The sequence below is a fragment of the Bubalus bubalis genome, chromosome 3 (genome assembly GCF_019923935.1).
Source record: "Bubalus bubalis isolate 160015118507 breed Murrah chromosome 3, NDDB_SH_1, whole genome shotgun sequence".
Taxonomy (NCBI): Eukaryota; Metazoa; Chordata; class Mammalia; order Artiodactyla; family Bovidae; genus Bubalus; species Bubalus bubalis.
In genome coordinates this window covers 89,701,652-89,725,436 of record NC_059159.1, presented here as the reverse complement: position 1 = coordinate 89,725,436, position 23,785 = coordinate 89,701,652, and the positions used below count along the sequence as shown (strand labels likewise).

At 36.8% G+C, this 23,785-nt stretch overlaps 1 protein-coding gene across 5 annotated transcripts in view; it reads left to right on the top strand.

Annotated features, from left to right (window-relative positions):
- CNTLN (centlein) overlaps nt 1–23,785 on the top strand; it is a 341,020-nt gene that overhangs the window by 206,712 nt on the left and 110,523 nt on the right. For all 5 annotated transcript variants that reach the window (XM_025281478.2, XM_025281479.2, XM_044939816.1 and 2 more), the window contains one exon: nt 18,153–18,253. In XM_025281478.2, coding sequence (XP_025137263.1) covers nt 18,153–18,253 — 101 coding nt within the window. The remainder of the gene's footprint in view (nt 1–18,152; nt 18,254–23,785) is intronic.

Below are 23,785 nucleotides of genomic sequence, written 5' to 3'. Positions count from 1 at the left end.
AGGACTATGTATAGTTTTCTGCTACAAATAGGTTTTTATGTGAACATAGCTTTATGATTCTTTAAAGTAAATACCCCTAGTAGGGAGTAACCCTACTATGTGTATCTTTGATGTATTTATAACTATGTATGAAACTGCCAAACTGTTTTCCAGAGTGGCTATGCCATTCTTACTCCTCTCAGGAATTCATATGAGCCTGTTGCTCCACATTCTTGTCAGCACTTTTTTAAAGACCATTCCCATAGGAGTGTATTGATATTCCATTGTGATATCAATTTGTATTTCCCTAATGACTAATGCTAATGATCTTTCACATGCTTATTTGCTGTCTTTATATTTTCTTTTACGAATGTCTCTTCAACTCTTTAGCTCATTTAAAAAATTGATTGTTTATTAAAAAGTACTTATTATTTACATATTCTATATGCAAGAGCTTAATTAAATATATGATTTGCAGATATTTTGTCCCAGTCTGTATATTGACTTTTTATTCCTAGAATAGTGTCTTCCATGACAAAAGGTTTACTTTGGTAAAGTTCAACTTTCTAATTGATTTTCTTTTATGGACTATGGCTTTGATGTCATATCTAATATCTATTTTTCTGACCTGAAGTCACAAGTATTTATCCAGTGTTTTCTCTTAAAAAGCTTTCTATTTAGCTCTGTGATCCATTTTTAGCTAAGTTCTATATAGGGTATGAGTTATAGGTTGAAGTTCATTATTTACAAAGATAAATGTCTAGTCGTATCAGCATCATTTTTGAAAAGACTATTCCTTCTCCAGTAAATTGCCTTTGTAACTGTTAAATATCAGCTGACTATATTTCTGTGGGTCTATTACAAGACTCTATTTTATTCTATAATATGAATTTCTAAACTTCTGTGAACCCCACACTATTTTGATTTCTGTAACTCTTGCCTTGAACTCAGTGTGAGTCAAACAGCTTTATTGTTTTTAAAATTGTTTTGGCTTTTCTAATCGCTTTGCTTTTCCATAAAAGTTTTACCTATAAAAATAGGTTTAAAAAATAGCTTGAACTACCAAAATCTTGTGGGAATCTTGACTGAAATTGTGCTTAGAGAATTGACATATTAACTACATTGAGTTGTCTATTCCATGAATACTTAATTTGTTGAGACTTTCTTTTATCAGTGTTTTATAGTTTTAGCATGCAGATTCTGTATGTCTAATATCATTGTTGCATGAATGCATGCCTGCTTAGTTGCATCCAACTCTTTGTGACCCTATGAACTATATATAGCCCACCAGGCTCCTTTGTTCACAGGATTCTCCAGGCAAGAGTACTGGAGTGAGTTGCCATGCACTTCTCCAGGGGATCTTCCCGACCCAGGGATCAAACCCACGTCTCTTACCAGCCTGCATTGGCAGACAGGTTCTTTACCAGTGTACCACCTGGGAAGCTACTGTTGTTAGATTTGTGCAAAGTAACTTTTGAAGCTATTATGAATGGTATTGTGACTTTAGTTTTGGTTTCTGATTGTACATTGCCAGTATGTAGAAATGTTATATTTTTACATGTTGACATTATAACAAAATCTACTATGTTATTATTTTCTGTTTCCTCTGTTTCCCTTTTCCCCCTTTCCTATATGTCACTTGAACTTATTTTTAGAATTAGGTTTTTATTTATCTCTAAGTTTTAGGAGTATATGTCTTTGAATATGCTTTTCTTAGTGTTTGCTCTAAGTAGTTTACACACATAACTTATTATACTGTTTATTGGTATCAACATTGTACCACTTCAGAAACTTAACAACCTTACTTCTCTTTGTGTCTGTTTACCCTCCTCTTTTTATAATATGTTTTCTTAACTCTTTTCTCTAAATACTTAGAGAAACTCATTAGTGGATATTACATTTTTTGCTTCAGCTGTCAAATATTATTTTAAAACTTTAAGAGAAGGATAGCCTATTTTTTAAGTTAAAACTTTTCATTTTGTATTGGGGGATAGCCAGTTAACAATGTTATTATAGTTTCAGATGAATAGCAAAGGGATTCAGCCATATATATACACATGTATCCAATCTCCTTCAAACTCCCCTCCCATCCAGGCTGCCACATTGAGCAGAGTTCCCTGTGCTATACAGTAGGTCCTTGTTGGTTATCTGTTTTAAATATAGCAATGTGTACCCAGTAGGATAGACTATTATGTATTTTTTCTTTTCCTAAGTTTTCTTCTTTTATCATTTTCTTTCTGTTTGAAGAGCTTTTCTTTAGACTGTCTTTTAAGGTAGGCCAAACATTCTCTAAGTTTTCCTTTACCTAAAATATCTTCACCTTCATTTATAAAGGATATTTCCACTGGATAGAGTATTCTAGGTTGGCAATTTTTTTTGTTTTTGTTTTTGTTTTTTGGCACTGGAAGACTATACCACTTCTTTCTGGCCTCCATGGTTTCTGACAAAAAATACTTTGTTAATTGAATCATTACTCCCTTGAAAGTAATACATCATTCTCTCTAGGTATTTTTAATAATTTTTCCTTTTTCTTAACTTTTCAAATTTTGATTATGATATGTTTTGGCACAGATTTCTTTTTGTTTATTCTTTTGGGAGTATTCTACATTCCTTGAAGCTCTAAATATGTGGCTTTTATCAAATTTGGGAAGTTTTGGCCATTATTTTTTCAAATATTTTTTTTCAGCCCCATATTCTTCTTAGTCTGGGACTCAGTTAATGTATATGTTAGATCTTTTAGTATTGTCCTACTGGTCTCTGAAGCTTTGTTCATTTTACTTTTTAGACTATTTTATTTCTATTGTCCAAACTGGGTAATTTTTATTGTTCTGTCTTCAAAATTCTTCCTTCTTTTGTCTGGCATCTCTTATTTAGCCCATGAAGTAAGGGTTGTTTTTTTTCTAATTTTAGTTATTGTGATTTCAGCTCTAAAATTTTGGTTTGATTCTTCTTTATATCTCTATTTGCTGAGATTTTCTATTTTTTTTTCAAGATTCAAGATTCAACATAACCATTCATTGGAGCATTTTCATCATGGCTATTTTAAAATCCTTATCAAGTAATTCTGACTTGTATGTTTTTCTTTAATTTAAATTTATTTTAATTGGAGGCTAATTACTTTACAGTATTGTATTGGTTTTGCCATACATCAACATGAATGCACCATGGGTGTACACGTGTTCCCACTCCTGAACCCCCCTCCCACCTGCCTCCCCATACCATTCCTCTGGGTCATCCCAGTGCACCAGCTCCAAGCATCCTGTATCCTGCATCAAACCTAGACTGGTGATTCGTTTCTTATATGATATTATACATGTTTCAATGCCATTCTCCCAAATCATCCCACCCTCTCCCTCTCCCACAGAGTCCAAAAGACTCTTCTATACATCAGTTTCTCTTTTGCTGTCTTGCATACAGGGTTATCGTTACCATCTTTCTATATTCCATATATATGCATTAGTATACTGTATTGGTATTTTTCTTTCTGGCTTACTTCACTCTGTATAATCAGCTCCAGTTTCATCCACCTCATTAGAACTGATTCAAATGTATTCTTTTTAATGGCTGAGTAATACTCCATTGTGTATATGTACCACAGCTTTCTTATCCATTCATCTGCTGATGGACATCTAGGTTGCTTCCATGTCCTGGCTATTATAAACAGTGCTGTGATGCACATTGGGGTACACGTGTCTCTTTCCCTTCTGGTTTCCTCAGTGTGTATGCCCAGCAGTGGGATTGCTGGGTCATAAGGCAGTTCTATTTCCAGTTTTTTAAGCAGTCTCCACACTGTTCTCCATAGTGGCTGTACTAGTTTGCACTGACTTGTGTGTTATCTTGCTATCATTTCTTAGTTATTTCACAATCAAGTTGAGATCTTCTTTGTTCTTGGTATGGTAAGTGATTTTCAGTAGTCTCTTGGATATTGTAGTATTATGTTTTGAGACTCTGGATCTTATTTAACTCTTTTACTTTACAAACCTCTGATGACATCATGCTTGCGGGAGAAGGTCACTTTGTTACTGCCAGGAAGGGTGGGAGTCTTAGCTCCTAACTTGACCCCTGCTGACATCACGTGGAAGGTGGTGTGAAAGGATGCCTCATTACCACTTGATGGGCATGGAAGTCCAGGCTTCTTATTTGGTTTCATTGATAGAAAGAGCTAGGCTGTTTCTTCTTCTTCTTCTTTCTCCAGTGGTTATTATCAATATTATCAATAAGATTTCTGTCCTGCTAGTCTGTCCCTTTCCTGGTTCTTTGGCTTGAGAGAGCAGACTTTCCTTGAGACATTTTGTTTGTGTATTTTGGCATTTCTCCAGTACTAAATTGAGAATGTTAGGAGGAAAGAAGAAAGCTATGGAACTTATCACTGTGATTTGTTCTTCTAGTGTTCCTCACTCTAAGATCCTTATCCTATCCTTCTCTTTGCCTTTCGGAGTCTTCCTGTATTTGTTTTATGTACAGATTTTCCTCAGCTGTTGATGAGGTTCTGTCTTGATAAGCCCATCCTAAGTTTAATATATCATAAGTTAAAAAAACATTTAATATACCTACCCTAAATGCTTGCTAAATCACTTTTGTGTCCAACTCTTTGTGACTCCATGGACTGTAGCATGCCAGTCTCCTCTGTTCAAGGAATTCTCCATGAAAGAATATTGGAGTGGGTTTCTATGCCCTCCTCTAGGGGATCTTTCTGACCTAGGGATCCAACCCACATCCCTTACGTCTCCTGCATTGGCAGGCGGGTTCTATACTTCTAGTGCTCCCTGGGAATCCCATAACGACCCTGTGCTGAGCTTAGTCACTCAGTCATGTCTGCCTCTTTGCGACCCCATGGACTGTAGCTCTCCAGGCTCCTCTGCCCATGGAATTCTCCAGGCAAGAATACTGGAGTGGGTTGCCATTCCCTTCTCCAGGGGATCTTCCCAAACCATCGACTGAACCTGGGTCTCCTGCATTGCATGCAGATTCTTTACCATCTGAGCCACCAGGGAAGCTATGTAACAACCCCCTACCTGATACCATATCTTAGCCTTCCTTAACTTAAATGTATCTGAACACTTAAATATGCCTGCAGTTGGGAAAATCATCTCATGCAAAACCCATTTTATAATAAAGTGTTAAATATCTCATATAATTTATTAACTAGTGTACTGAAAGTGAAAAATAAAATGGCTCTATGGGTATAGAATGGTTGTAAGTTGTGAATCGCTGTTTACTCTTGTGATTGTATGACTAGCTGGAGCTTCAACTCTCTGCAGCTGCCCAGCATCATGCAGGAGTATCTTTCAGGATGCCACTAGCCCAGGAAAAATCAAAGTTCAAAATTCTAAGTACAATTTCTACTGAATGCATATTGCTTTCGTACTATTGTTAAGTTGAAAAGTCATTGTCAAACTATTGTAAATAAAGGACCACCTGTAATTGTGTTCAGAGCTTTTATATTTAATTAATGGGAAGAATAGGGGTAACTTGTCAGGAACCAGAAGTTTCAGCTGGTTTTTCTATAGACCAGGCACTCTTATTTTTGTGTTATACAGCAGGATCTAGTTTAATAATACTCAGTCCTGACTATTTAAGGGGTAAGTTTTACCCCTATTTATGCAGTAATAGGGGCTTCCCAGGTGGCACTAGTGTTAAAGAATCTGCCTGCCACTGCAGGAGACCCAAGAGACTAGGTTCAGTCCCTGGGTTGAGAAGATGGCCTGGAGCAGGAAATGGCAACCTGCTCTAGTATTCCTGCCTGGAACATTCACTTCATGGACTGAGGAGCCTCATGGGGTACCATACATGGGATTGCAAAGAATCAGACATTGAGCACATACAGTAACAGCTGTCTTTAAACTGTAAGGCTAGAAAACAGTCAAAGACAATGTCCACAGATTTGAGTAGTACTTGTAACTCCAGTCTTAAAAACTGAGTTTACTTTTCAAGACCTTAATAAGAAATTCTCTGACAACTCTAAATCCAATCCAGTCGTAAAGGTTGAGTTAACGTTCCAACTCTTTGCCGCCCCATGGACTACACAGTCTATGGAATTCTCCAGGCCAGACTACTAGAATGGGCAGCTGTTCTCTTCTCCAGGCGATCTTCTCAACCCAGGGATCGAACCCAGGTCTCCCATATTGCAGGTGGATTATCTACCAGCTGAGCCACCAGTGAAGCCCCAGTTAAAAAATTATGACAACTCTAAATTAGTTTTTAAAATATAATTAAAATGACACTACTGCTGACCTATATTACTGTGGTTTTACCAATGATTATGGTCAGAGTTTTTATTGTGGCTGTAGTATGGCAATCTAATGATTGGGAAATTTTGCTGGGATTATAATTCATATAATCATTTAGATTTATAAAATACATCTAATTATTATATCATAATGATATCCTTACAAAAGACTATGAACTTAGTAGTTTATGAACTATAAATTGGATGGTTCCTTCAATTGATTTATCTAATAAATATTCATATTTTCATTTATTTATCTGTTCAGTATTTAAACAGTATCATTCAGAACTAGGTGCTAAGCCAGGGGCTTAGTATGCAGTGGCTTACTGAGGAGTAACAATTTTGAACTCTAATGAGGTTTTTTCTTGGGGCACTTGCCGTGTACTGATAAAGTGAAACATTCTTTGGGATGCTAGATAGAAAGGAGCAAGGAAAGCCTACAGATATGTCAGTAGGCTTATAGCCTTTTCACTTAGTTGAGGATGTTGCCTTACTGACACTAAGTTAAATGTATGAACTAACAAGATCATGTTAACATCCTGCTAAATAAATGTGGTAATATTCTCCTAAATATAAACATTAGTATAAATGTTTGTGTACATTCTTTCTGAGTAGTAAATATTAAAGGGGCTCCAGTACTGCAAGGTACTAAGCTTTTCTTTTTTTTTTTTTGTTTTTAAATTTTATTTTATTTTTAAACTTTACATAACTGTATTAGTTTTGCCAAATATCAAAATGAATCCGGCAAATCCACCTTGTCTTTGATATGAACCCTAGAAGTCAAGAAAAGATGCACAGAAATTCACAGTATGTTTTCTGTATCCTTGGCTAAATAAATAAGGAGCTTGTAGTGGGTGGGTTCAGTTCAGTCGCTCAGTCATGTCCAACTCTTTGTGACCCCATGAACTGCAGCACGCCAGGCCTCCCTGTCCATCACCAACTGCCGGAGTCTACCCAAACCCATGTCCATTGATTCAGTGATGCCATCCAACCATCTCATCCTCTGTTGTCCCCTTCTCCTGCCCTCAATCTTTTCTAGCATCAGGGTCTTTTCAGATAAGTCAGCTCTTTGCATTAGGTGGCCAAAGTACTGGAGTTTCAGCTTCAATATCAGTCCTTCCAATGAACACCCAGGACTGATTTCCTTTAGGATGGACTGGTTGGATCTCCTTGCAATCCAAGGGCCTCTCAAGAGTCTTCTTCAACACCACATTTCAAAAGAATCAATTCTTTGGCTCTCAGCTTTCTTATAGTCCAACTCTCACATCCATACATGACTACTAGAAAAACTATAGCCTTGACTAGACGGACCTTTGTTGACAAAGTAATGTCTATGCTTTTTAATATGCTGTCTAGGTTGGTCATAACTTTCCTTCCAAGGAGTAAGCGTCTTTTAATTTCATGGTTGCAGTCACCATCTGCAGTGATTTTGGAGTCCCCAAAAATAAAGTCAGCCACTGTTTCCACTGTTTCCCCATCTGTTTGCCATGAAGTGACCAGATCAGATGCCATGATCTTAGTTTTCTGAATGTTGAATTTTAAGCCAACCTTTTCACTCTCCTCTTTCACTTTCATCAAGAGGCTCTTTATTTCTTCTTCACTTTCTGCCATAAGGGTGGTGTTATGTGCATATCTGGGGTTATTGATATTTCTCCCGGCAATCTTGATTCCAGCTTGTGCTTCCTCCAGCCCAGCATTTCTCGTGATGTACTCTGCATATAAGTTAAATAAGCAGGGTGACAATATACAGCACTCCTTTTCCTGTTTGGAACCAGTCTGTTGTTCTATGTCCAGTTCTAACTGTTGCTTCCTGACCTGCATACAGATTTCTCAGGAGGCAGGTCAGGTGGTCTGGTATTCCCATCTCCTTCAGAATTTTCCAGTTTATTGTGATCCACATAGTCAAAGGCTTTGGCATAGTCAGTAAAGCAGAAATAGATGTTTTTCTGAAACTCTCTTGCTTTTTCGATGATCCAGCAGATGTTGGCAATTTGATCTCTGGTTCTTCTGCCTTTTCTAAAACAAGCTTGAACATCTGGAAGTTCACGGTTCACATATTGCCTGGCTTGGAGAATTTTGAGCATTACTTTACTAGTGTGTGAGATGAGTGCAATTGTGCGGTAGTTTGAGCATTCTTTGGCATTGCCTTTTTTGGGGATTGGAATGAAAACTGACCTTTTCCAGTGGGTAGTTTTGATGTTTTTATACTAACTTGTAGTCTGTAGAAAATGCTGCAGCTAAGCCCTCTGCTAGACACAGGTACACATGGAGAAATAATATGCCACCCTTTTATGGGATCTCACAGCTTAGCAGGGAAATCAACAGATGTAGAATAAAAACTTCCAATAAGGAAACAGTAGTGACACAAAATGGGAAAAATGGCATTATGATTTGTCCATTTGCTCAAACCAACGCCCTGCTAAGTCACTTCAGTCGTGTCCGACTCTGTGCGACCCCATAGACGGCAGCCCACCAGGCTCCCCCCTCCCTGGGATTCTCCAGGCAAGAACACTGGAATGGGTTGCCATTTCCTTCTCCAATGCATGAAAGTGAAAAGTTAAAGTGAAGTCGCTCAGTCGTGTCCGACTCTTAGCGACCCGATGGACTGCAGCCTACCAGGCTCCTCCACCCATGAGATTTTCCAGGCAAGAGTACTGGAGTGGGCTTCCATTGCCTTCTCCAATAAGCAATCTAAATGTCCATAATTAGCTGATATAAGTGCATCATGATGTATTAATATGTTGTTATTGCTCCAGAGCTAATTCATGTCCAGCTCTTTGTGACTCAATGTACTGCAGCATGCCAGGCTCTCTTGTCTTTCACTATCTCCTGGAGTTTGCTCAAATGCATGTCCACTGAGTTGGTGATACTATATTTATATTAAATGTAATGTGAGCTATGCTGCATTTAACATGAATGAATTGGATCTATAAAGCAACGTATAGATCCTCAAAAGCAAAAGTTGAGTTAAATGAAGAAAATTCAATAATAGTATATATACTACCTTCTCTAAAAATATAGAAATTTAAGTCATAGAACAGCACTGTTTTTGTGAATATATATATATATATATATATATATGTGTGTGCACATACAAACACACACATATATCCACAAAAATATAGTTGTATATAATTGTATACACAGACATATATATATACTATGTAAAAATGTAAGGTACTGATTATTTCTAGGGAGGGAATAAAAGTGGAATAACAGAATTGTTCAGTTCAGTTCAGTTCAGTCGCTCAGTTCTGTCTGACTCTTTGTGACCCCATGGACTGCAGCACACCATGCCTCCCTGTCCATTGCCAACTCCCAGAGTTTACTCAAACTCATGTCTGTTGAGTCAGTGATCACATCCAACCATCTCATCTCTGTTGTCCGCTTCTCATCCTGCCTTCAATCTTTCCCAGCATTGGGGTCTTTTCAAATGAGTCAGCTCTTTGCATCAGGTGGCCAGAGTATCGGAGTTGCAGCTTTAGCATCAATCCTTCCAATGAATATTCAGGACTGGTTTCTTTTAGGATGGACTGGTTGCATCTCCTTGCAGTCCAAGGCACTCTCAAGAGTCTTCTCCAACACCACAGTTCAAAAGCATTAATTCTTTGGCATTCAGCTTTCTTTATAGTCCAACTCTCACATCCGTACATGACTACTGGAAAAACCATAGCATTGACTAGATGGACCTTTGTTGGCAATGGAATTGTTGTTGTTGTTAAATCGCTCAGTGTTGTACAACTCTTTGCAACCCCATGGACTGCAGCACGCCAGGCTTTCCTGTCCTTCACCTTCTCCCGGAGTTTGCTCAAACTCATCTCCATTGAGCTGGTGATGCCATCTAACCATCTCATCCTCAGTAACAAAATAATTTAATTTTTTCACAAAAACAAAAACTATGGATTAAATATTACATAATATTAGTATTTTAAAATCTAAATAATTGGTACATTAATGTTGTTTGCCTTAGTCTACATAATTTTTTGTGTGTGAGACATTTTTCTGCCTTTTAAAGTATGTACTCAAAAAATAGTAATCTCACATGTCAACACATATGCAAGGATGTTAACTACAGAATTATTTATAATTATTAAAAATGGAAACAACCAAAATAGCAGTTGATATACCTGTATAGCTAAAAGTTAGCTGTATAGCTAAATTATTATATTATATATATTATAATGATATTGTATTCTTATTATACATAGAAATCAATTCAAGGTGTACTACAGGTCTAAATTTGAAAGATTAAGTAATAAAACTTTTAAGGAAAATCATAGAAGAGCACCTTTTTGTTTTTGTAGTAGACAAAGATTTTAAAGAATAGACTAAATTTAAACTAAAATATGGTAAACAGGGCTGTGTTAAAATCAAGAACTTCTATTCATTGAAAGATACCATTCAGTTAATCAAAAGGCAACTTTCAGAGCCCAGAAAGATGTGTCAGAGCACAAAAAGACAAAGGTATATGTCTAGCAAAGGGCTAATACCCAGAATATATAGTTCCTATGAATAAATAAGAAAAGGACTGTCAATCCAGTAGAAATATGAGCAAAACATTTGAACAAATATTTCACAAAGGAACTATCTCCAGATAAGCAATACACGTATGAAAAAGCACTCAAATTGCTTTGTCCTCTTTTGCTAGTTTTTTTTTTCAGTTTGGAAGCTTACATCATTGTAGGTCTTTCTTCTTTTCTAATATACGTATATAATGATCTAGAATGCATGTAGGCACTGCTTTAGCACTTCACAAATTTTCAAAGATTGTGTTTTATTTTTTTATAAGTTCAAATATTTTCTAATTCCTCTTAGATTGTTCATTGAGAAAAAAGTATTTTAAAGTAGTTTCTTTAATTTAACATATCTGGAGATTTTCCAGACATAATCGGTGTTGATTTCTACTTTAAGTGTATTGATATTGTGGCCATAGAAAATAATTTGCAGGATTTAGTTTTTTAAAAATTTTATTTAAAATGTTTTATGTTTCAGCATTATAGTTTTATTTTGATGCAAGTCCATAGCACTTGAAAACAATATGTGTTTTGATGTTATTGGACAGACTTTTATAAATTTTCAGTGAAGAGTTTTCATTCTATGTCCTTTCTGATTTCCATCCATTTTTTTCTGTTATTTATACCCAGAGAAGTATGTTTAAAATTTCAGTTTAAATATTTTCAGATATATTAAAACACCTTGTTAGCACAGACTTGGAGTACCCTGTTCATTGGAATGACTCTTTTGGGTTCTTTGCTGAGTACCCCTAATGTTCAACGAGATTCTTCCCTCTGCTGCTGCTGCTGCTGCTGCTGCTAAGTCGCTTCAGTGGTGTCCAACTCTGTGCGACCCCATAGACGGCAGCCCACCAGGCTCCTCCATCCCTGGGATTCTCCAGGCAAGAACACTGGAGTGGGTTGCCATTGCCTTCTCCCTCTAGCTGGTTAGAATTCACATGTCTCCCAGTGCCATGAGAGCTCTGGGAATAGTTCTGAGGCACTGGTTGTTCTCAGCTTGCCTTATTGAACTTTTTTTTTTTTAATTTAATTTTATTTTTAAACTTTACAATATTGTATTGATTTTGCCAAACATCGAAATGAATCCGCCACAGGTATACATGTGTTCCCCATCCTGAACCCTCCTCCCTCCTCCCTCCCCGTACCATCCCTCTGGGTCGTCCCAGTGCACCAGCCCCAAGCATCCAGTATCGTGCATCGAACCTGGACTGGCGACTCATTCCATATATGATATTATACATATTTCAATGCCATTCTCCCAAATCATTCCACCCTCTGTCTCTCCCACAGAGTCCAAAAGACTGTTCTATACATCAGTGTCTCTTTTGCTGTCTTGTATACAGGGTTATTGTTACCATCTTTCTAAATTCCATATATATGCGTTAGTATACTGTATTGGTGTTATACTATGCTTGTGCAACAAAATATTCATCCAAAGACTCAAATGAATTCTAATGCAAATTTCTACAGCTCCTCTTCTGTAGCTTCCTCCTCTCTGAGTACTGTGCTTTACAAATTCCAAACATTTCAGCTTTCCCAAACTCCAGTATCTTTTTCTTCTGATCACTAAAGACTCCCTCTTCCATCATCATGAGTGCCTCTTGGCAGAAATCTGGACTGTCCTTCAGACTCTCTTTGTTGATCAAAGTTCATTGTAGCCTGTTCTCCACCATCTGAATACGGTCACCTCACATAGTTTGTCCAGTCAGAAGTAGATTTTGAATTGTGGTTCCCATACCAAACAGAACATCAGAAACAGCAGAATAAATGGGTAATAAATCTGAGTCCCTAAGTACCCAATGTTTATCCTGCTTGGGAGTGCCTGGACGCTTAGTCTGTCAGCTACTTTTCCAAATACCCATTAAGATGTGTGGTTTGTTGGTACTTATTTTGACTCAAGAACAAGGCAGTCCCTAATGTTTATAAATGCTTCACATTAACAGTACAGACTTTGTGAATTCTTCCTTAAAAAAAAAAACAAAACAAAACTGTAAGCATAGAATACCTCTAAAGAAGCATGAAATAACATTTCCAACAGCTGTAGCCCTGTGTTCCACTGGGTAGTGATCTAAGTAAGAACCAAGGAAAACTAAGTTAAGATGAGCTACATCTGGTTTTTCTTTGTGGGGCCATCTTGCTACATTATGTTCTATGTTCTTAGCAAAACAAAGCAAGAACCTAATTTAAACTTAATCACTTTGTGGTTGGATATAGATGTCTGTGCTTCCCAGGTGGCTCAGTGGTAAAGAATCTACCTGCCAGTGCAGGAGACACAGCAGATGCGGGTTCAATCCCTTGATCGAGAAGATCCCCAGGAGGAGGAAAGTGGCAACTACTCCAGTATTCTTTCCTGGAAAATCCCTTGGACAAAGGAGCCTGGTGGGCTGCAGTCCATGGGGTCCCGAAGAGTTGGACATGACTGAGCATGGATGCCTATATGTGTGCATGTTTGTTTGCCCTTCCCATCAACCTGTAACCTAAGTGTGACCTAATTTCAAATGTGTAAGATTCCAATTTGTTAAATCTTTATATATGTGTATTTATGTTTCTATGAACAAAAATATAATTATTTGTATCAAACTATAAACAATTTTTTTCAGGAAGTAAACTGAGTTGGGGGAAGCAGAGACTACTAGTTGTTTTTTTTTTCCACTTTATATACCTTTTAATTTGAATTATTTTACGAATTATATTTCTTGTTTAGTACAAGAAATATAGTTTTTTAGTTCTAAAAATTTAGAACTGTTATATCTTCCTAGCAAATAATTTCTTTCACTGTTCTATAAGGTCCATATTTATCCTTAATATTTTTCTTAGTGTATATTTCATTTTTTATGATTCTTTTAAAGATATTTCTTTCCTTCAATTTGATTATATTTTTAGTTCATTTTCGTGCTCTGCTAGTTTGTAAATTTTTGTTTTCTATTCTTTAAATGTTTTTTCTTGAAATTATAACATACTTCATTTATTTGACAGTCTTAATTTCTTCAGTATGCTTCCATTCTTCTTTTACAATGCAAGGATCTTCAAATGCTTTAATTCTGATCCTCTCATTCATCTAGTATCATTTTGTTGTTCAGAATGTTAGTTTTACCTTCACTTAGATATTTTGATTGCCTTGCTTAGTAAATGTTTGCTTGCTGTTATGTACACATTTATACTTCTTTCATCATTTCCTATTTTGTTGTATACATTGCTTTTGAGTTTTTTTTTTCCTGAAATAGAATATTCTTTAATAGTTCTTTAATATAGGACCTATGAGTAGTAAACCATGGAATATGGAAAATATTACTTATTTTCCATCTGATTTTCTTATTAATATCAGAAGCCTACTGTCTTTCCTGAATTCATTAATAGTTGATTTTTTTTTCTCATTCTACTGATTTTAGAGTTGCCTTGTTTTCTTTGGTGTCCTCAGTTTTGGTATGTTCCTAGTGTAAATATAGTTTTATTAATTCTGCTTTCAATTTTTGATACTCTCTTAATCTATTAATTAATATTTTTCATTGGTTCTCAATTTTCAGTTATTATATATTAAATATTGTCTCCCCCCTCCATTTTCTCAATTCTCTCTTCATATAATTTCTATTAGATGCTTTCTGGCCTTCTCATTCCAACACACTATATATATAGTTGCTGTTTCCTCTGCTTTGTTTCTTTGTGTTGTCTTTAATTTTACAAAGTTTTATTACCTTTGTTGGTGTGCTATTTAATCCATCCACTGAATTTTAAATTTCAGTTATTATGTTGTTATTACTAGCTTTACTTATTTTATTTATTAGCATTTCTAGATATAGTAGTTGGTTCTTTTTTAAAAATTTGTCTTCTCTCAAAAACCCCTGTTCTTTTTCGTATATGTTTATAACTTTTTTTCTTTTTTATCACCATTTAAAAAACTCTTATTTTGTAAGAATTCATTTTAAATTATTGTGTTATTTCTCTTTGCTTGTAGATTCTCCCATTTTGAATGGGGTGATACACAGACTGTCATTTATGGCTTTGAGCTTATTCATATTTTCTCTTATCTACAAACCTGACTTCTTTAAGAATTATTTTCTGTTGTGGCTTTCCTCTTGTCCGTTCTCTCAGTTTTAGACACCTCTCTGTAGTGGATGATTGTGTCTGCCGGAACTCGCAATCTACACGGGTCATAAACCTGTTTTTACATTACTGTCATTTCTTCAGGTCTCTGCAAACATATAATGGCTCGATTTTAATGTCAGTAATATAGAAAATGTGGAGAAGGAAATGGCAACCCACTCCAGTATTCTTGCCTGAATAATCCCACGGACAGAAGAGCCTGGTGGGCTGCCGTCTATAGAGTAGCACAGAGTCGGACACGACTAAAGCAAATTGGCAGCAGCAGCAGCAATATAGAAAATGAATTGAAAAAGAAATGCAAGAAGGCAAAGTGGTTGTCTGAGGATGCTTTGCAGATAGCTGAGGAAAGAAGAGAAGCAAAAGATAAGGGAGAAAGGGAAAGATGTATCCAACTGAATGAAGAGTTCTGGAGAATAACAAGGAGAAAAAAGAAGGCCTTCTTAAATGAGCAATACAAAGAAATAGGGGAAAACAATAGAATGTAAAAGACTGGAGATCTCTTCAAGAAAATTGAAACTATCAAAGGAACATTTCATGCAAGGATGGGCACAATAAAGGACGGAAATGTTATGGACTTAACAGAAGCAGAAGAGATTAAGAAGAGGTGGCAGGAATACACAGAAGAACTATACAGAAAAGGTCTTCATGACCCAGATAACCATGATGGTGTGGTCACTCACCTAGAGCCAGACATCCTGGAATGTGAAGTCAAGTGGGCCTTAGGAAGCATCACTACAGACAAAGCTAGCGGAGGTGACAAAATTCCAGCTGAGCTATTTCAAATCCTAAAAGACGATGCTGTGAAAGTGCTGCACTCAATATGCCAGCAAATTTGGACAACTCAGCAGTGGCCACAGGACTGGAAAAGGTCAGTTGTCATTCCAATCTCAAAGAAGAACAATGCCAAAGAATGTACAAACTACCATACATTTGCACTCATTTCACATGCTAGCAAGATCATGCTTAAGCCCTTCAAGCTAGCCTTCAACAGTACATGAACTGAGAATTTCCAGATGTACAAGCTGGGTTTTGAAGAGCCAGGGGAACTAGAGATCAAATTGCCAACATTTGTTGAATCATGGAGAAAGCAAAGGAATTACAGAAAAACATCTACTTCTGCTTCATTGACTACTAAAGCCTTTGACAGTGTGAATCACAACAAACTGTGAAAAATTCTTAGAGAGACAAGAGTACCAGACCACCTTACCTGTCTCCTGAGAAACCTGTTTGCGGATCAAGAAGCAAAGGTTAGAACCAGACCTGGAAAAACTGGCCTGTTCAAAACTGGGAAAGGAGTACAAGGCAATATATTGTTACTCTGCACATTTAACTTACCTGCAGAGTACATCATGTGAAATGCTGAACTAGATAAATCACAAGCTGGAATCAAGGTTTCCAGGAGAAATATCAACATCCTCAGATAGGCAGATGATACCTTTCTAATGCCAGAAAGCAAAGAGGAACTAAAGAGCCTCTTAATGAGGGTGAAAGAGGAGAGCAAAAAAGCTGGCTTAAAACTTAACATTCAAAAAGCTAAAATCATGGCATCTGGTCCCATCACTTCCTGGCAGAGATTTGGAAACAGTAGAAACAGTGACAGACTTTATTTTCTTGGACTCCAAAATCACTGCAGATGGTGACTGCAGCCATGAAATTAAAAGACACTTGCTCCTTGGAAGGAAAGCTATGACAAACCTAGACAGTATATTAAAAAGCAGAGATATCACTTTGTTGACAAAGATCTGTCTAATTAAAGCTAAGGTTTTTTTTTTCCAGTAGTCATGTTCAGATGTGAGAGTTGGGCCATAAAGAAGTCTGAGCAGCTAAGAATTGATTCTTTCAAATTGTGGTACTGGAAAAGACTCTTGAGAGTCTTGAACTTCAAGGAGATCAAACCAGTCCATCCTAAAGGAAATCAACCATGAATATTCATTGGAAGGACTGATGGCAGCCTACTCCAGTATTCTTGCCTGGAGAATTCCATCAACAGAGGAGCCTGGTGTGTTACAGTCCATGGGGTGACAAAGAGCCGGACATGACAGAGTGACTAACACTTTCACTTTTGGGCTTCCCTGGTAGCTCAGCTGGTAAACAATCTGCCTGAAATACAGGAGCTCCTGGTTGGATCCCTGTGTTGGGAAGATCTCCTGGAGAAAGGATAGGCTACCCACTCCAGTGTTCGTGGGCTTCCCTGGTGTCTCAAACGGTAAAGAATCCACCTGCAATGTGGGAAACCTGGGTTTGATCCCTGGGTCGGGAAGATCCTCTGGAGAAGGGAATGGCTACCCACTCCAGTATTCTTGCCTGGAGAATTCCACACAGAGGAGCCTGGCAGGCCCTAGTCCATGGGGTTGCAAAGAGTTGGACACAACTGAGCAACTTTCACTTTCACTTGATGCTGAAGCTGATGCTCCAATACCTTGGCCACTTGATGTGGAGAGCTGACTCATTGGAAAAGACCCCGACACTAGGAACAATTGACAGCAAAAGGAAAAAGAGGGCAGCAGAGGGTGAGGTGGTTAGATAGCATCACTGACTCAGTAAACATGATGAATTTGAGCAAACTGTAGGAGATAGTGGAGGACATAGGAGCCTGGTGTGCTACAGTCTATGAGGTCACAAAGAGTTGGACATGACTTAGTAACTCAACAACAACAATATATACTTATGTTTCTGATCACACATGGTTGACTCTTTCTTGCCCTTAGACTGGACAAAAATCTTCTTTTTAATGGAACTTCAGCCAGATAAGCTCAGATGCTCAGGTTTTCATTCAGAAAATGTTGTGTCCCAGCTTCCTGCAGTTAATCCAGTTTTGTGTCTCAGCCGTGAAGGTCCCTGCAGATAAATTTTCATGTTCACTCAGGTCTCAAGGTCAGAGCTCTCCATGTACGTCATTTAATCCAGGTCTCTTGTCATGGTAGCTCAATTTCATTTTACTAGTAAGGGTTTTTTGCCTTTATTTGGCATCTTTAGATTTACTCTTTGTTTTCAGTGATAGGTATTAATGTTTTATTATTATTTTATATCGTGTATCTGTGTGTTAGAAAATGATCTGGTAAGTCAATAGATTTTTTCAAATTATGTAGCTTATGTTTTTAATTATTTAGTATGTTTATTTAGACGAAGTTAAAACTCAGTTGAAACATTTTACTTTACAGATGTCATTAAAATTCAGTTTTAATTGTTAGAATTTGTTAATATTAATATGCTCTTGTTTTACTACTAATTTATGTGTTTTAAAAATATTTTTGCCACCTTTACATGTTTGCCATATTTTTCTTAACTTACATATTTAAACTAATTGTTTATTATGTTAATTTTCATAGAATGCATCTTCAAGAAGAACTGGATAAACTTAAAGTACATATGTCTGTTGATAAAGCAACAATACAAGAATTGAATACATTTATGGCAGAGAGAAGAGAAGGTAACTTTGTCAGAATAAATATTCAATGTAGGCAGTTTAAAATTATCCAGTTTTTTATGTTTTATTTTCAGCTTCTAAGAATCTTAACCCTGTTCTCCCTATTTCTATTGCTTTACTCCTTCATCTCTTATTAGCATTTTCATCTTTCATGAGAAAATCAAGTAGAAAGAACACTTAAAAGTTAGGTTTATAGTTTATTAAAATTTTAAAGAAATACTCGATAAGGAGAGAATATTCACTTTTATTATTCATTGACAAAGTTTTATTGGTTATGCTTGTTCAAAGTTTTATAGGTAATATAGAATTATTGATAATATAGAAGTAGTTACTATCAAGAATTCATTTATATTTTCATATGACATTACATTTTCTAGAAGTGATGTGATTCTCACCTGGAGTCACAGTCTTAGAGCTAGAAGGAAACTTGGAGATCTACAAATCTGAAACCTGCCTGAACCCTAGCCTGAGAGTATTTAGTAAAAGGGGGTTATCTATTTCAATTGCAAGATTTTCCTTTGTTAAAATCAAGATAAGTGTATTTACTATATGACTTCAGTCCATCCTCAAGTAACCTCATTAAAAAAAGTAAATAAGGTTGATATGACAGAGTTCCTTCTTATTTAACCTTGCTATAGCTTAATTGTTAACACTGTGCTTTTTAGGTGTTGACAAGTTATAATTAATAATTTATACTTAGTTTTTTATACTTAATAATTTGTATGTAATATTTGAATGTTTATATATCACTCATCTGGATTTTGTCACAATTACTTTGTTGTTCCAGTTTCACTTATTTAGTATACTCATGACTTGTCAAGGCCAATATTTGAATCCTTCTGTTTTATACCATTGACTTGTCATATTTTAAACTTTGGAGGAGGGAATGGCTGCCTACTCCCATATTCTGGGCTGGAGAATTCCATGGACTGTATAGTCCATGGGGTCACAAAGAGTCGGACATAACTTGAGTGACTTTGACTTAAGCTTACTTTTTGACTGAGTTCTTTTTTTTTTTTTTGCCATAGATCAAGGCAGTGACCATTAGTGACTCCTAAGATCACTAGGTGAAATACTGATGAGACCTTTATTTTTACTACTCTTTTTTCTTTTCTTTACTTTTTTTTTTTTTTTTTAGCCATGCCCTGCGACATGTGGGGTCATAGTTCTCAAACCTGTGCTCCTTTCTTTTTTCTTTTTGTTTTCTTTTTACCTTTTGACCCCCTTCACCCATTTCTTTTATCACCTCTGTAAATCATTAATTTGTTGTCTGTATTTCTGAGCTTCTTTGTTTCTTTAGATTGCACATATGATAGACATCATACATTATTTGGTTTTCTCTCTCTGACTTACTTTATTTAGCATAATGTCTGTGAGGCCCATCCATGTTATCACAAATGTCAAGAAGCTATTCTTTTTTATGACTGAATAATATCCAATGTATGTATGTGTGTGTGTGTGTGTGTGTGTATATATATATATATATATATATATATATATGCCACAATTTCTTTCTATCATCCATCAATGAACACCTAGGTTATTTCCATATCTTGGCTATCATAAACAATGCTGTAATGAACATAGGGTACATATATCTTTTCGTGTTAGTGTTTTCATCTTTGGATAAATACCCAGAAGTAGAATTGCTGGATCATATAGTAGTTCTATTTTTATTTCTTTGAAGAACCTCCGTATTGTTATACAAAGTGACTGTACTTCTTTACATTCCCACCAGAAGTGCACAAAGGTTCTCTTTTCTCCACATTCTCACCAAGATTTGTTACTTTCTGTCTTTTTCATAATAGATATTCTAAAAGATACGAGATGATATCTCAGTATGGTTTTGATTTGCATTCCCTAGTGATTAATGATGTTGAACATCTTTTCATGTATCTGTTGGCCATCTGTACAGGCATTTCTAGGAGATATTGCGAGGTATTTTTTCCAGATCACCACAATAAAATGAATATTGCTATAAAGCAGGCCACATGATTTATGTGGTTTCCCAATATACATAAAAATTGTATTTACACTATATTGTAGTTTATTAAGTGTACAATAGCATTATATCTAAAAAAAATGCACTTACCTTAATTAAAAAGCCGCTGCTGCTGCTGCTAAGTTGCTTCAGTCGTGTCCGACTCTGTGTGACCCCAGAGATGGAAGCCCACCAGGCTTCCCCATCCCTGGGATTCTCCAGGCAAGAACACTGGAGTGGGTTGCCATTTTCTTCTCCAATGCATGAAAGTGAAAAGTGAAAGTGAAGTCGCTCAGTCGTGTCCGACTCCTAGCAACCCCATGGACTGCAGCCTACCAGGCTCCTTCATCCATGGGATTTTCCAGGCAAGAGTGCTGGAGTGGGGTCACTTTATTGCTAAAAAATGCTATCTGTAATCTCAGTTTTCAGTGGGTTGTAATCCTTTTGCTTGAAGTGAAGTGAAGTGAAGTCACTCAGTCGTGTCCAACTCTTTGCGACCCCACGGACTGTAGCCCACCAGGCTCCTCAGTCCATGGAATTTTCTAGGCAAGAGTACTGGAATAGGTTGCCATTAATATTGGGAAAATTACCAAAATGCGGAACAGAGACATAAAATGACCAAATGCTGTTAGAAATGGCACCTGTGGACTTGGCTGACAGAAGGTTGCCACATATTCAATTTGTTGAAAAACACAGTATCTAGGAAAACTAGTAAAGCAAAGCATACTGAAGCAAATTATTCCTGTATGTCTTCTTTTGAAGAATGTCTGTTTAGATCTTTAGCCCATTTTTAAATTGGCCCATAATTTTCATTTTTTGTGGTGTCCTTTTCTGCTTTTAGTATCAAGATAATATTGGCCGTGTAAAATGAGTTTGGAAGAGCTCCCTTCTCTTAAATATTTTGGAAGAGTTTGAGAAGAATTAATATTAATTCCCTAAATATTTTGTAGAATTCATTAATGAAGCCATCTGGTCCTGGTTTTTGTTTGTTGGGAGGTTTTTGATTACTGATTCAGTCTCCTTACCAGTTATAAATCTGTTCAGAGCTGGTTCTTTGAAAAGATAAATAAAATTGACAAGCCTTTAGCTATACATATAAGAAAAAAAGAGAGAACTCAAATAAAATAAAAAATGAAACAGGAGGTGTTATAACTGATAACACAGAAATACAATACAAAGAATCATAGGAAAATACTTATAATAAATAAATTCCAACAAATTGCTCAACCTAGAAAATAAATGGATAAATTCCTGGAAACATACCACCTAGTAAGACTGAACTATCATGAAATATTAAATCTGAGCAGAACAACTGCGGTATTACTGTCTGTTTCTACCATTAGGTCTCTTAATATTTGCTTTCTATATTTAGGTGCTCTTATGTAAGGTGTATGAATATTTGCAAATGTTAAATCCTCTTGTTGAACAGCTTCTTCATCATTATATAATATCCATCTTTGTTTTCTGTAACAGTCTTGTTTTAAAGTCTATTTTGTCCAATATAAGCATCACTACCTCAGCTTCCTTTGGGTCCTTTTGCGTAAAATAATTTTTTCAATCCTTTCATGTTCAGTCTATGTGTGTCTTAACATCTATAGTGAATCTTTTGTAGTCAGTATATAGATAGGTCTTACCTTATTTTTATTCATCTAGCTACTCTGTGTCTTTGTTTGGAGAATTTAGGGCATTTCCACTTAAAATAATTGCTGATATGTATGTACATATTGATGTTTTTCTTAATTGTTTACTGGCTGTATTCTGTGGTTCTACTCTCTTCCTTTATTCTCTTATTCTCTTCTTCTATATTTTGATAACTTTCTTTAGTTGTATAAATGTACTTATATTCCTTTCTGTTTATCTTTTGTGTGTTTATTGTAGGTTTTTGCTTGTGATTACTAGGAGGCTTATATTGGCTTCCCAGGTGTTGCTAGTGGAAAAGAACGTGCCTGCCAATGCAAGAAACATAAGAGACACAGGTTCAGTCCCTGGGTCAGGGAGATCCACTGGAGGAGGAAATGGCAACCCACTCCAGTATTCTTGCCTGGAGAATCCCATGGATAGTGGAGCCTGGTGGGCTATAGTCCATTAGGTCGCTAAGAGTCAGATATGACTGAAGCATCTTAGCATGCAAACACACAGAAGGCTTATATATGACAACTTATATCTATAACAGCCTATCTTAAGTTGACAACACTTAACTGTTAAAAAAATTTTGCTGTATATTCAGTTCAGTTTAGTCGCTCAGTCGTGTCCAACTCTGCGACCTGATGAATTGCAGCACGCCAGGCCTCCCTGTCCATCACCAACTCCCAGAGCTCACACAAACTCACGTCCATCGAGTCGGTGATGCCATCCAGCCATTTCATCCTCTGTCGTCCCCTTCTCCACTTGTCCCCAATCCCTCCCAGCATCAGAGTCGTTTCTAATGAGTCAACTCTTCGCATGAGGAGGCCAAAGTACTGGAGTTTCAGCTTTAGAATCTGACCTTCCAAAGAACACCCAGGACTGATCTCCTTTAGAATGGACTGGTTGGATCTCCTTGCAGTCCAAGGGACTCTCAAGAGTCTTCTCCAGCACCACAGTTCAAAAGCATCAATTCTTCGGCACTCAGCTTTCTTCACAGTCCAACTCTCACATCCATACATGACCACAGGAAAAACCATAGCCTTGACTAGACGGACCTTTGTTGGCAAAATAATGTCTCTGCTTTTCAATATGCTATCTAAGTTGGTCATAACTTTTCTTCCAAGGAGTAAGCGTCTTTTAATTTCATGGCTGCAATCACCATCTGCAGTAATTTTGGAGCCCCCAAAATAAAGTCTGACACTGTTTCCACTGTTTCCCCATCTATTTCCCATGAAGTGATGGGACCAGATGCCATGATCTTCGTTTTCTGAATGTTGAGCTTTAAGCCAACTTTTTCACTCTCGTCTTTCACTTTCATCAAGAGGCTTTTTAGTTCCTCTTCACTTTCTGCCATAAGGGTGGTGTCATCTGCATATCGGAGGTTATTGATATTTCTCCCAAAATCTTGATTCCAGCTTATGGTTCTTCCAGCCCAGCGTTTCTCATGATGTACTCTGCATATAAGTTAAATAAGCAGGGTGACAATATACAGCCTTGACGTACTCCTTTTCCTATTTGGAACCAGTCTGTTGTTCCATGTCCAATTATAACTGTTGCTTCTTGACCTGCATATAGGTTTCTCAAGTGGCAGGTCAGGTGCTCTGGTATACCCATCTCTTGAAGATTTTCCACAGTTTATTGTGATCCACACAGTCAAAGGCTTTGGCATAGTCAATAAAGCAGAAATAGATGTTTTTCTGGAACTCTCTTGCTTTTTCAATGATCCATTGGATGTTGGCAATTTGCTCTCTGGTTCCTCTGCCTTTTCTAAAACAAGCTTGAACATCTGGAAGTTCACGGTTCACGTATTGCTAAACCCTGGCTTGGAGAATTTTGAGCATTACTTTACTAGCGTGTGAGATGAGTGTAATTGTGTGGTAGTTTGAGCATTCTTTGGCATTGCCTTTCTTTGGGATTGGAATGAAAAC